General features: G+C 44.4%; 1 protein-coding gene across 7 annotated transcripts; it reads right to left on the reverse strand.

Moving 5' to 3' along the window:
* Positions 1-917: 917 nt before the first annotated feature.
* Positions 918-13,996, reverse strand: IFT20 (intraflagellar transport 20). 7 transcript variants are annotated; one of them, XR_015747973.1, is made up of 7 exons: positions 13,761-13,996; positions 12,582-13,653; positions 11,323-11,469; positions 8,875-8,960; positions 3,207-3,310; positions 1,980-2,151; positions 918-1,382 (listed from the first exon to the last, which is right to left on the reverse strand). XR_015747973.1 is itself a non-coding variant. In XM_087957443.1 (6 exons), exons 3-6 carry the CDS (start codon positions 11,447-11,449, stop codon positions 1,279-1,281), a joined length of 345 nt encoding a protein of 114 aa, XP_087813569.1. In that variant the 5' UTR covers positions 11,450-11,469; positions 12,582-13,653; positions 13,761-13,996; the 3' UTR covers positions 918-1,278. The 7 variants fall into 7 exon arrangements, 4 of the variants coding, with proteins under 4 accessions (XP_087813569.1, XP_087813546.1, XP_087813564.1 ...); XR_015747968.1 differs by having other exon boundaries at positions 11,323-11,524; XR_015747969.1 differs by having other exon boundaries at positions 918-1,502; positions 1,557-2,151; positions 11,323-11,524.
* Between the last annotated feature and the right edge of the window lie 82 nt (positions 13,997-14,078).

Genomic DNA, 14,078 nt, shown 5'->3' on the forward strand with positions numbered 1-14,078 from the left:
TCGTATTTCAGAACGAGGAGTGGAAATGGACCCAAAAAAAGTGGAAGCGGTATTAAAATGTCAAGCTCCAAAAACCAGGAAACAACTGCAAAGTTTCTTAGGATTTGCAAACTTTTACAATTTATTCTGTTTTGCTGATGTCGCTATACCACTGACGGATTTATTACAAACTATTGTAATAGTTTGGTATTGCAAATCCAAAACCAAGTACTATGTTAAAGTGGACTGACCAATGCCAAACAGCGTTTGATAACCTAAAACATCTGTTCGCAAAAGAGCCAGTATTGAAACACCCAGACACAACTCTACCATTTATCATTCAAGCGGATGCCAGGGATATAGCAGTAGGAGCTGTTTTATTGCAAAGAAATAAAGAAGGTAATTTACAACCATGTGCGTATACATCTAAGAAATTTAGTCCAGCTGAACGAAATTGGGCAATTTGGGAGAAGGAAGCCTTTGCGGTCCACTGGATGCTACTGAACTGGAGACATTTATTAGAAGGAAGTTTACAACCGTTTGAGGTGTGGACCGATCATAAGAATTTAGAAGCACTCCAAAATCCACAAAGGTTGTCGCCAAAGCAAGTTCGTTGGGCAATTTTTTGAAAAAGGTTTAACTTCACGCTAAAATACGTCCCATCAGGGAGAAACTTGGCGAATGCTTTGTCAAGGCTTCCTCAGTATAACAGTGTATGAGAGAATATAATCCAACCATTGATACCAACTACTAATAGAATAGAATCTTTACGATCCACAATACTTACAACCGACTTACCTACAATATTAGCAGAAGATGGTTAATAAATAATAAAAATCAAATAGAAATGAAAGATGGGATCGCTTGGCGAGGAACTAAAATATATGTACCGAACACATTAAGATCAATAGTATTAAAAAAATTGAACAAACGAAGGCTAACAGTTATTTTTTTATTTTCTTAAAAAGTGGGGAAGATGAACAAACTCAGTGAGAAATACAGTTTAGTGATCGAAACTCTGATTATAAACAGCTGCTTTAAAAAAGAGAGACTTAAATAGAAGAGTTGCTCCTTCCTTTTCATCCTTTGGAAGCACATCCAATCGCAAACATCTTCCCAGGGAACCTGCCAACCATGGTTTTCATTACCCCTCAACCACAGGGTGGGTTGCTTGGGGACAATGGAAATCCTCCAGATTGAACAGGAGATCTTGCAAGGTGTGTCCTCAGTTGATGCTTTCACAGCCTGTCCAAACTGCCTGTTCTGGAACAACAGGAATGGGTCACGTTCTCTTGGTCATCAATTGTCATCAATTCTTGGTCTACTTCTGAAAGATAAACTGGTCAATGAATTCATTCTGGTCCGCTTCTATTTTGCATAGTGTTTGATACTCAACTCGGTACCTGAGGAACAAAGAAAGCAAAAAAATAATAAAAATGAGCTGGCTGGGCTGAAGACAGCTTGAAGGATGAACAATTGGGGGAGATTTTTCAGCTGGGAAAAAGAAACGACAGAAACAAGAGCTGATGCGTTCCATGTGTTTACATTCTTGAGTTAATCAAGAAGGACCAGAATACTTTACCGAGTAAAAAAGAAAACCGTTCCAGCATTCGTTTGAATTTTTTTGGCAGATGTTTTATGACAACCAAGAACATAGAGAAGACCCTTCCCTGATGGATGCCGGGGATGGCCAATCAGGCTGGCTCTGGGCAGATGAGGGAGGGAGGGAGGAAAGTGAAATTAATTGGCCCTTTAGAAAAAGGAGGCAGTGGCATTTGGTGTACATTTATGTTTAAGTGCTTTAGAAAACCTCCAAAGATAACCGTGACACCAATAGAAAAGAATAGATGTAGCTCAGGGTTGAACTATGGGATTATTGATGCGCTCTGTTTATATATAGTAGCTTTTCCTGCCAGGAAAGGTGAGGGTGTGATTTTCTCCTTGTCACTTTTTAGATTACGGTATTGTTTTCTGTTTATTTGTCTGGTGTTAATCCCTACTTATCTGGATGTTAGCTGCTGGAGCGGATGTGGTCTGGTCTTTTCGTTTCCTTCTTAGTTTGTTTCTTTTGACTGGTGCGTAAATGTGGTTTATCTCTATGTGTCTATTGATGGCCGAACAGGTAGCAAACCCCACAGTCATTCACACTGAGGATGTTGGGTCATGAAATGTCTGCAAGCAAACAACCAAGTTCAGAGAGCCCAGGGGAGCATAACACTTAGTCTTGGAGGGGGCGGTGTTTTCCTGCTCAAATGCTAAATAACCTGCTCCTTCAAAAATGCATGCGCCCCTGGCTCTGTGCTACCTAGCAAGCAAAATGTGCACAGGGAGAGGATCAAAAGAGTCAAGGTGGCAACGAACCCATGGAAACAAACCCTCCCCCCTGTTTACGCAATGCATGCAAAAGAGGGGAACCGATGCTATCAGGATAATGTGATTAAGCAAGCCACTTTCTTTAATGTGGGGCCCTGACAGGTTGGGACAGCATCAGGCAAAATTCCCAATGCTGTGGTTGAATTGGAGAAAGTCAGCCTGAGGGAAGGTTTTAAAACATAGCCTCGTGCTTTTTTTTAATTAATCTTTCCCATCAAAGCTAATTACAGTTCAAATGTCCCCAGGCTCAAGGTTGACTCAGCCTTCCATTTTTCCGAAGTGGGCAAAATGAGGACCCAGATCGTTGGGGGCAATAGGCTGATTCTGTAAACTGCTTAGAGAGGGCTGTAAAGCACTGTGAAGCGGTATACAAGGGCTGTCGCTAGTGCTATCCTCCTTGGGATGACTCGTAAGCAAACTCCACTCAGCAGAGGCGGAAACCTCACATCCATCCTTTGCAGAAATATCTTCTGTGACTTGCTCCACCCCCATAAAACACCCCCCCTCCCAATATTATTTTAAGTAGAGGAAAATCTAGGACAGGGCTTCTCAACCTCAGCGACTTTAAGAAGAGTCCCAGAATTCCTCAGACAAGGTTGAGAAACGTTAATATAGGATAACAAATCTCATGTGAAAAGCACCAAATGGAGGGAGCAAGACTGCCAAAAACTTGCACGATTTCACATCACGAAGTGTTTGTGTGGGTCTGGGGACAGAAAGAAAATAATCTCTCTCCCTGATTTAAAGATCAGATGCTTTAAGGACAGGAGACCTACTGGGGCTCTAGTTCTTGTAACCAGGAAACCTAGGATGCACTTAGGACCTATTTGGGAATTCCTTTGTCCATTACTAACCTTTCCAACTGCGTCTTCTTCTCAGCGATTAATGCCTGGAGTTGTTGCTGTTGGGCCTCTCTTTGCTTTGCTATGGACTTCAGTAAGTTACGGGCCCCGATTGCCTACAAAGGAGAAGTCTTTATTTATTTTTAAAGTATTTTTGTTTTCTTGCCGGCCTTCTAAATGAAGCTAAAATGGTTAGGGTTGCTCCACCTCTAAAGAAACCCGTTGATCCTCCATTGCTAAGCATCTAGGTATAGTATAGAGTAGGGGTCTCCAACCGTGGCAACTTTACGACTTGTGGACTTCAACTCCCAGAATTCCTCAGCCAGCAGGTGCTCAGAAAGATTATTGTTTAATGTCATTCGACTGTAAGTCGAGTGCTTTTGTGAAAGCTACTTTTTGTTCTAAGCGCCCTTTCCAGGATGCTTACCATGTTACGACTTGCCCTGCTTGAAAAGGTGGTGGTTTGTTTATGGATTGCTTATTGGGTGTGACAGGGATGACGGGTGGTGTGTACGCACTTCATTGTGTTAATTTCGGTTAAGCATTTTGTCCTGAACGTATTGCTAAATTCGCCTTCAGTTTCTAGTTTCATAGTCTGTTCATTTTTTTCTGGGCTAGAAAATGTAGCCCATCTTAATCCTTTTCATTAATTACACCTTGACTGTCAGAGTGTTTGCAGCGTGACTATTATGAGATAACCCAGGAGCAATACATAGCACATAGAGACGTAGACATTAACAGTGGTTTATATATTACAATTATATACAGACAATACACATGGTAGGCAAAATATCTTTACAAGCAAGCTTTCTGGCCAATAAAGAATTCTGTTCTGTTCTGTTCTGTTCTGTTCTATTCTATTCTATTTTTTTCTTAATACATGGAGCACTTCTACACTGAATGCTGGTCACAAGGAAAGAGAAACATGCCCTCTAATGGCTGCTTTTTATACACACACCTCTTAAGGGAATCTTTACTCTCCAGTCTTAAAGGGAAATACTCTTACTATGCTGAATCACATCAGCCTACATCTGGCAGCTATTCACTGCTGGTCAGTTCTTAAGTCGTAATACCTTAATACCTGTCGTATTAGTGTAGTGCTTTTGGGCTCACTTTGTTTCATAAGGTAAACTGGCGATGGCAGTATATAGACTCTAGGGCTGTGATGGCGAACCTGTGGCACGCAGAGCCATTTTTGCAGACATGTGAGCCCCAGGCAAACTTACCTTACTGCGCATGCACGTGCCTCCCAGATGATTTTCGGGCTGTTTGAGGCCTTTTTCGGCCTCCCAGAGGCTTGAGGGAAGCCTCTGTAGCTTTTGCAGGCCGAAAAATAGGCCCGTTTCATCACTTCCTGTGTGTCCGGAAATACCAGAAGTGACTAAACAGGCCCATTTTTCACCCTGCAAAGGCTGCAGAGGCTTCCCTCAAGCCTCTGGGAGGCTGAAAAAGACCTCAAACAGCCCAAAAATCATCTGGGAGGCGCAATGCAGGTAAGGGGGGGGGAGGGATTGTGTGTGCATGCACAGAGGGTGGTGGGCCACACGCATAGTCTTCTGGGTGCTGGCACGCGAGCGCGCAGACGTAAGCGTGCGCACAATTTTTGGCACAAGAGCCCAAAATGGTTAGCCACCACTGTTCTAGGGCCAGAAAAGGTTGTGTTGTGCTGGCTGAGGAATACTGGGAATTGAAGTCCACGTCATAAAGATGCCAAGATTGGAGACCCCTGGTTATAGACCTCCTTTAAATGAGCTGAGCAGAAAGAGTTAATATTGTGCTGTGCCCACATGACAAAATGACAGAACCTCTCTAGGCCAGTCCCCCCCCCCTCCCCCCATCTTAGCAACTTTAAGATGTGTGGACTTCAATTCCCAGAATTCCTCAGCCAGTATGGGAAATAATAAGGAAAACTTCATGTCAGAGGTTTCATGACTCCCTTCCGGGTGGTGGACACTATTTTAGCATATATTTGAATAGTAGTTAAACACTATGTGACCACCAGGAGGCAGTGTGCTATCTGTGTTTATCCTTATTGAGCCTCATCTGCCTCCCGATGCTCAAATAATGTCTACCAATCATTGGTAGGCAATGACACTGCTATGGTGCAGTGGTCGTCAACCGTTGGGCCGTGACAACATTTTGGTGGGCCGCAGAGAAATGCCCCGCAAAGCACTCCCCAAAGCCCTCCCACTCGCTGGCTCCCACCCTTCGGCCAAGCGCAAACCTGCAAAAAACAGCACAGCCCTCACTGGGAAGGACGAGGTAATGGCGCTGTTGCAGCAAGAGGGAGCTGGCGGCACAGGCGGACAGAAGCAGCAATGGAATTGGCCAGAAGGTTCAGGAGCGCCGCGCTGCTTGCATTTCCGCGACACTCCTGCACCTTCCGGTTTGCCTCTCCTGGCCTGGGCTCTTCCTCGATGGCCGTGGGCTGTAGGGACAGCCCGGGGCAGGAAAAGTACTGTCTGCTAGTGGTGGGAGGGGGCGGAGGGGGCAAGTCTGCGCTCATCATCCAGTTAGAGGTCCAGAATGGGGCGGCAGGAGCGGCATCAGTTTCCTCGTCCCTCTCAGAGCTCTGCTTTGCTGCCACCCGCCACCCACGGCCCAAGCCATCGCTGCCTGGGGAAAGCACAGGAAAAGCGAGCAGAAACAGCTGTTGCTAGGGCGAAAGAGCTGAGGTCGAGGAAGGCACAGGCAAGAGAAGATGGACGCTGCCGCCTTTGAAAAGCACCGCTTTCTGTTGCCTGTGCCTTCCAATCTCTGCTCTTTTCCCCCCAGGGAAAGTAGTTTCTGGTCGCTTTCTTTTCCTGGGGGGGCGGCAACCCCCGCTATGGCGTTGCCCAAGTGAATACCACCTTTAACTAACAATTTGCAACTACAGATAGTCCTTGTTTAGTGATACAATTAGGACTGGCAACTCCATAGAAATGGCCACTAAATGGAAAATCATGTGACTGCAACTGTGTTTTCCTTTTTCTCACTTTCCCGTAAATTTGGAACGGTCCTCTAGCATTGGGGTAATTTGCAAGAAGGGAATGAATGTTTGTATTTAATTCATTGGAGAGGAAGGGATTACAAGAGAGTAATTAGGCACGCAATGGGGAATACACATCAAAAGCAATGTGGTAGTGCCAGAAACTGAGCATGCTATGCAAACAGCCCAGAATATTCCCCATTATGTACTTGCTTACTCTTTTTAATCCCCTTCTCTCCAATCTCTGTACTCTACAACAGGGGTCCCCAACCACCGGGCCCCGGACCGGTACCGGTTCGTGGATCATTTTCTACCGGGCTGCCGGTTTGCTGGGCGCTGCCATCTTGTTCAACAAGAAAGTGCTTCCGGGTGAGCTTTTCCGGTTGGAAAGCGGCGTTTAGATCCTGAAGGAATTCTCGCACCTTAATTTCATCGGGGGGGGGGCGGCGGCTTCGAACGAAGAGCCGTCCCGATGGCGGAGGAGATTAAGAAAGCACAAAAAAGCACAAAAAAGGTACAAAGGAGGAGTTGAAGGTGGCGGGGAGAAGCAGGGGATGGCTGGCTGGCCGGTCGCTCGGCTCGCCTTGCCTTGTCATGCATGCTGATGCCGGTACCGGGCCGCAGATCATTTTGTGATGCCGGTACCGGGCCATGGCACAAAAAAGGTTGGGGGCCACTGCTCTACAAGATAGTGGGGGAAAGGAAAAACAATAGGTTAGGTACAGGACAGTGGATTAATTGTAAGGGTGATTATGTGATTAAGAGATGCTACTTGTAAAATGCAAGTGATAGTTGTATCTTTTAGCACCATTGTAACTAAACAAGGCAACCAGTAAGAGATGATTATCTGTACACAATGGCAAAGGACACAGAATACTCCTTGCCCTCTTTAAGTTTTATAATGGATTACGTTAAAAAGAAAGTGAAAACCTTTTAAAAAATGATGGACACCTTGTTGATCAATTAATCTCCCAGAGCTATTCTTGAGAAGTAATCCTATTTAGTTCAGGGGGATGGCTTCTTGATAAATGTTGTAATTTAAAAACATAAATGTACTTTGGAATATATCTTTTTTAATATGGGTTATTCTTATTTAAAAAAACCCACATAATTCAGCTGTAAAAATTCCAGCCCTTAATCATAATTACCATTTTTTAAAGAAAACAACTGGCACCTTTTTTTAAAAAAATAGTATCTGTTTTTATTTTTAGAATGTTGCTCTTCTAAAGGAGGGCTACACAAACAGAAACAGATCAAACATATTTTTAAAAAAAAAAAAAACTGATACAGCAGTTTAAAAGCATAGAATTCATTAAAGGAGTGTTAATATAATTATTTAACATATATTTTATGTTTCCTGTTTCTATCCAGGCATGACATCAAGGCAGCTTATAAGGCAAAAGGGTAAATAAAAAACCTAAAACACCTATTTTAAACTCCAGTTCTAAATCTGAAGCAGAAAGGCTATACCAGGATTATCCAGCCTTGGGAACTTTAAGACATGTGGACCTCAACTCCTAAGAATTCTGCATGCTGCTGTCTGGGGAATTCTGGGAATTGAAGTCCACACATCTTAAAAGTTCTCAAGATTGGGAAACACTAATTTAAAGACAAATTAGCTGCAATACAGCACAAGCCATCATGAGAGAAAATGAAGTTAGGCGATCTCCATTATAACATCCCCATACCATCTGTCATACCTTCCCTACTTACTGCCACAGTTGTTAAACAATATCACTACAGTTAAGTGAATCATGCTGTTGTTAAGCAAATGGTGAACCCCACAGTCATTAAGCAAATCCAGCTTTCCCCATTGACACTGCTTGTCAGAAGCGAGCTGGGAAGTTGTGAATGGCAATTACATGACCCCAGCATGCTGTGGCATAAAATTAATCAAAATTTACTTATCATCTTGCAACCATTGTGCCTAAATTTTGATCCTATGACCAATGGGGATGCTGTGGACCAGTTGCAAGTGCGAAAACTGTTTGAAAGTTACTTTTTTCAGTGCTATTATAAATGCGAACAATCCCTAACCAAATAGTTGTAAATCAAGGACTACCTGTATCCCCCTTTTTTTTTTCTCCAAGTACACTCTCCTTCAATTTTCTCCCTCACACTAGCATCCCTGTGAGGTAGCCTGGCCAAAGAGAGAGTCAATGACTCAAAGAGAGATTTTGGAGCTGGAGGGAGGGACCGAAATCAGGGCCTTCTCATCCTAGGTCAAACTACAACTCTTATACCACATGTGGAAGCACTATCTTGCCATCAGTGCTTATATTAAAAAGAAAGAAAAGTAATGGTTCAGAAGTCCTCAAAAACTATCCCTAGAGGTTTCAAAGCATGCTCATGTCTTCTCCGGCCTGGCTAGTAGTACCTCCTCCCATAGAATCCTGCTGCCACCACTGCCTACCATTATTCTACAAGCATCAAAGAGACAGGCCCTAAGCTGGTCCCGTGATTTACAATTTGGCAGGTTCTCATTTTTAATTGTTTTCCTCCATAGTATTTTTAAAAGTTAGCCAAGGTTGAGTGCTGAGATATTTAAAGAGAATGACTACCCATAGATCAGAAATGCTTTGACCCAAAACATTAATACCTTTCTACTCAAAAATGCAAATACTTTTTGTTTTGCAGGGGGCGGGGAGAATGAGGGAGTTTGACCTTCAAATTAGAGGTGGGAAATATTCCTTTATTATGCTCCTTTACCTTAATCTTCTCATTTTCTGTGGCTTTTGCTAGCTGATCTACAAGTTCAATGAGGTTGCCCACTATTTTTTTAAACTCGGCAATTTCTGTAAAAAGGAAGAAAGCAGTAAAAGAAAAGGTCAACATCCAACATCATCAGTCAAAGGAACACAGAGTTAATATGGCAATTTCTATTATAGTTTTTTAAAGTGCTAAGTCATAGTCACTGATTTGGAACCATTGGAGAAAAGCGCCTCTGAAAATTTGCTCATCCAATCAAACAAGAACTTTTAGAAACATGTAAATCTCCACCAATGCTCGCAGACACAAATACACTGCTCAAAAAAATAAAGGGAACACAAAAATAAGACATCCTAGATCTGAATGAATGAAATATTCTTATTAAATACTTCATTCATTACATAGTTGAATGTGCTGGCAACAAAATCACACAAAAATTATCAATGGAAATCAAATTTAGCAACCCATGGAGGTCTGGATTTGGAGTTACACTCAAAATTAAAGTAGAAAAAAACACTAGAGGCTGATCCAACTTTGATGTAATGTCCTTAAAACACGTCAAAATGAGGCTCATTAGTGTGTGTGGCCTCCATGTGCCTGTATGACCTCCCTACAACGCCTGGGCATGCTCCTGATGAGGTGGCGGATGGTCTCCTGAGGGATCTCCTCCCACAACTGGACTAAAGCATCCCCCAACTCCTAGACAGTCTGTGGTGCAACATGGTGTTGGTGGATGGAGTGAGACATGATGTCCCAGATGTGCCCAATTGGATTCAGGTCTGGGGAACGGGCGGGCCAGTCCATAGCATCAATGCCTTCGTCTTGCAGGAACTGCTGACACACTCCAGCCACATGAGGTCTAGCATTGTCATGCATTAGGAGGAACCCAGGGCCAACCGCACCTGCATATGGTCTCACAAGGGGTCTGAGGATCTCATCTCGGTACCTAATGGCAGTCAGGCTACCTCTGGCGAGCACAGAGAGCTGTGCGCCCCCCTAAATAAATGCCACCCCACACCATTACTGACCCACTGCCAAACCGGTCATGCTGGAGGATGTTGCAGGCAGCAGAACGTTCTCCACAGCGTCTCCAGACCCTGTCACGTCTGTCACATGTGCTCAGTGTGAACCTGCTTTCATCTGTGAAGAGCACAGGGCGCCAGTGGCGAATTTGCCAATCTCGGCATTCTCTGGCAAATGCCAAACATCCTGCACGGTGTTGGGCTGTAAGCACAACCCCCACCTGTGGACATCAGGCCCTCATACCACCCTCATGGAGTCTGTTTCTGACCGTTTGAGCAGCCACATGCACATTTGTGGCCCGCTGGAGGTCATTTTGCAGGGCTCTGGCAGTGCTCCTCCTGTCCCTCCTTGCACAAAGGCGGAGGTAGAGGTCCTGATGCTGGGTTGTTGCCCTCCTACGGCCTCCTCCACGTCTCCTGATGTACTGGCCTGTCTCCTGGTAGCGCCTCCATGCTCTGGACACTACGCTGACAGACACAGCAAACCTTCTTGTCACAGCTCGCATTGATGTGCCATCCTGGATGAGCTGCACTACCTGAGCCACTTGTGTGGGTTGTAGACTCCGTCTCATGCTACCACTAGAGTGAAAGCACCGCCAGCATTCAAAAGTGACCAAACCATCAGCCAGAAAGCATAGGAACTGAGAAGCGGTCTGTGGCCACCACCTGCAGAACCACTCCTTTATTGGGGATGTCTTGCTAACTGCCTATGCTTTCCACCTGTTGTTTATTCCATTTGCACAACAGCATGTGAAATTGATTGCCAATCAGTGTTGCTACTTAAGTGGACAGTTTGATTTCACAGAAGTGTGATTGACTTGGAGTTACATTGTGTTGTTTAAGTGTTCCCTTTATTGTTTTGAGCAGCGTATATTCTCCAGCATACAGGCCTACATAGCCAAGCACAAACAGACAGATGTCACAAGCAGCTGTTCTCCCCAAGAGGAAACCTTTTAACTTGCTTTTGGAGATCAAGATTAAGATAACTCTCCTTTTGCAGGGCCCACCAGCCACAACAACTTGAACCCCTATCCCTGCCCGTAGAAACCCCCCCCCCCAATCCATTTCCCGCATAGAGAGAGAGATCTCTGATGGGCAGGTTGCTAGGATCTGCAGAAGTGAGAGCTGAAAGACAGAAAGGGCCTGGTAGAAGTTGATGGGACCATATTTGGCCACAGTTCCAAATCCAACAGGCCATGATAATCTCAGGTCCCAGAAGTCTTTGTCTTTGTCCTGGTCTAAATGAGCTATTTAGCTGGATCAGCCAGAAAGAAAGCTAAACATTGTAGCCAGTTATGGCATCTTCCAGATGGGCTAAGCTACAAGTCATTCCACAACCATCCCTTGCTAACCACATCAGTGTGAATGAACCCGGCCTCCAACATTATCCTGACTCTGCTATGGAGGGGAAGCCAAGACGACTTACTGTCTACAAACAGTCTGCATTCCTCTTTCAGCTCTGTGGTTTGTTGGGCCACCTCTGGATCCAAAACCCTCAGTTTGTTCAGCTCGTCAAAGTGGAGACCTGCCTCTCCTAGGATGTCTTTTGCCATTATAAGCTCTTTTCAAGGAGCTGGAGAAAAGAATCAGGTTGGAGAAACATCAAGAGAGGAGGAAAGAACAGGCCTCTGAAAATTAAGATATGAAGAAATTTTAGGACAGGGGTCCCCAAACTTGGCAACTTTAAGACTTGTGGACTTCAACTCCCAGAATTCTGGAGTTGAAGTCCACAAGTCTTAAATTTGCCAAGTTTGGAGACCTCTGGTTTAGGAGTTTTTCCATATCTTGTAAAGCTAAATAAGAAAACTTTCCTGGGAATAAAGAAACAAGCAATACCTCCAATTCCGTTTTAATCCTATTTTCAAAATTAGTGTTCATAATATTTACTAATGTAGATGATTATGCAATTTTGCAAATGCAATTTTTCTGGGTTTCCTCATTATGTCTGGCCACAAAGCTTATTCCAGAGTCAATGTGCTCAGTACTGCAGTTTGATTTGTGAGGGTTGTGATCCTAAAGGCACATTTACTCGGCAATGAACAGACTGATGTTATCAGCTATCACCTTATGCTTTTAAGTTGCGGCAGGTCCAACAGATATTCACTGCTGAGAAAACCACAAGCTGGACCAGTAAGGAATATATTGTGAAACAGTTTTTTTTTTCCTTTTGTTGGGAGGACTGGGGCAAGGGGATACCCCAAACTGGTAAGTTTTAAAATCTTTAATTATCGTGATGAAGGGGGATTGCTATTCCCTTGGGAATAGTCCACAGTGTTTCACTATTCATACCCACAATTTTTCATAAACTGGAGGAGACAATATAGAGAACTCTTAAAAATGGGGCTCCCTTCATCCCAACATAGAGATGGGGGGAAAATTGGGCTCTCATTCAGGAAACACCAGTGCTTACAGCCTCCCCCCCCAAAAAACCTGGTGTCCTCCAGATGTGGGAGCCTTTGACTCCCAGAATTCCTAGCCAATTACACCCTGTCCAATGCTGTTGCAATACAATTCTTTGTTTCGAGGAGCCACCCGACGTCATTCTCTACCATCGCTCCCTTGCAGCTGACATTAAATGGCTGCTCCTGAATCTGGAGGCTCCATCTATTCTAGGACATGCAAGCGAGCAGTCTCCTCCTCTTCTTCTTTCCCACCCTGCCTCCCCTTGAACCCCTCCCTACTTACCTACAGGGTTCCTAAAAGCTTCCCCGATGCCCAAAGCTCGACGCAGCCCTCAGCTGCCACGGCGACAGAAGAAACAACAGCCGCTGCCGCCGCCGCCGCCTGTGGCCCGGCCCACACGGCTTATCCTATGCGCTCGTAGGGGGAAAGGAGAGCGCCGGCTTCGCTTGGCATTCTGGGAATCGTAGTTCGGTGGGAAGAATCCAAAGCGGAGGAAGCGGGGGGAAGGTGGTCGCAAGGAAGCGGGGCAGGTACGAGATAGATGATCCTGGAGAAGCGCTTTCGATCTATGACCGCAAAGATCCCACGCAGAACTCGTTTGTTTGTTCACTTATTCAATTTCTACAGCCTCCCATCTCAGCATCTCTGGGTGGCTAGCAGTTATAGTAACAGTAACGGAGTTGGAAGGGACCTTGGAGGTCATCTAGTCAAGCAGGCAACCCTATACCATTTCAGACAAAGGATTGTCCAATCTCTTCTTTAAAACTTGCAATGTTGGAACATTCACAACTTCTGGAAGCAAGTTGTTCCGTTGATTACTTTTTCTGTTAGGAATGTCCTCCTTAGTTCCAGGTTGCTCCTCTCCTTGATTGCCTGGTAGTTTCTATCCGTTGTTTCGTGTCCTGCCTTCTGGTGCCTTGGTAAATAAATTGCTCCCCTCTTCCTTGTAGCAGCCGGGAGTTTGTAGTTCTTCAGACTAGAAAACAGTTAAAACAATGTAAAACAGTAGAAACATAGAAAAAATAAACACACACAGCAGCCAAAATGGCGAGCCAACTAATGTAAAGCCAAGAAACGGGGGCTCTCAACATCTACAGGTGCCCCTGTAAGCATGGATGTCAGTCCCATCGATGGAGCCCTTTTCTCAAGTCTCATCACAATAACATGCATGTTACAGCTGAATTCATACAACACAAATAACCCGGTCAATTGAAAACCTAGCAGCTGTAATTGCACAACATAATAAATCTGGTTTGTAGATTTTGTAGCTTAGCATGTTGTGCAAACCCAATTTTGTTTCCTTGACCGTGTTGAGTTAATCCAAAAAGGGTTTAATCCAATCAGTCGTTTAAACCTGTCAAGTAGAGTTTTGGACAACAAGTCAAGAATATAAGTCTGGGGAGCCCTAACAGATATTTTCTTAAACCAGGAACAAGCCACAATCAATCCAAGGTAACTCACTTTCGAGTAGATAAACAGGGTCACGCGTATGTCAAAAAGTTTTTTTTTCCAGATTAGAAAAAGTTGAAATTTTACACTATCTTGATCAGCTTAAGAAAAGTATTGCCATATATTCCCCAGATGTGCTGATTGGTAATGACAGGAGTCGAAATTCAACCGATATGGATTTTACCGATTTCTTTTACTGAGTAAAACGCCCTCTCCATGATTTCCTGCCAGAAAGCGCTCGATAGCTCCGGCTTCGGCACGCGTGCCTGCCTGGATGGGCGAAAGATACAGCCGTGGCTTGTCGGGAGATGTAGTCCCGATGGCCTTCGA

This window comes from Notechis scutatus, chromosome 1, assembly GCF_049901735.1.
Source record: "Notechis scutatus isolate UNSWTSFEM ecotype Mainland chromosome 1, rNotScu1.2, whole genome shotgun sequence".
NCBI lineage: Eukaryota > Metazoa > Chordata > Lepidosauria > Squamata > Elapidae > Notechis > Notechis scutatus.

Excerpts from the sequence above, each read along its gene's own strand:
- IFT20 (XM_087957420.1), bottom strand. The coding sequence starts at position 11,449 with ATGGCAAAAGACATCCTAGGAGAGGCAGGTCTCCACTTTGACGAGCTG. Across the intron at positions 8,961-11,322 it reads ATGCAGACTGTTTGTAGACA|AAATTGCCGAGTTTAAAAAA; the intron begins GTAAGTCGTCTT and ends TCCTTTTTACAG. Across the intron at positions 1,383-3,206 it reads AAGAAGACGCAGTTGGAAAG|GTACCGAGTTGAGTATCAAA; the intron begins GTTAGTAATGGA and ends TTTGTTCCTCAG.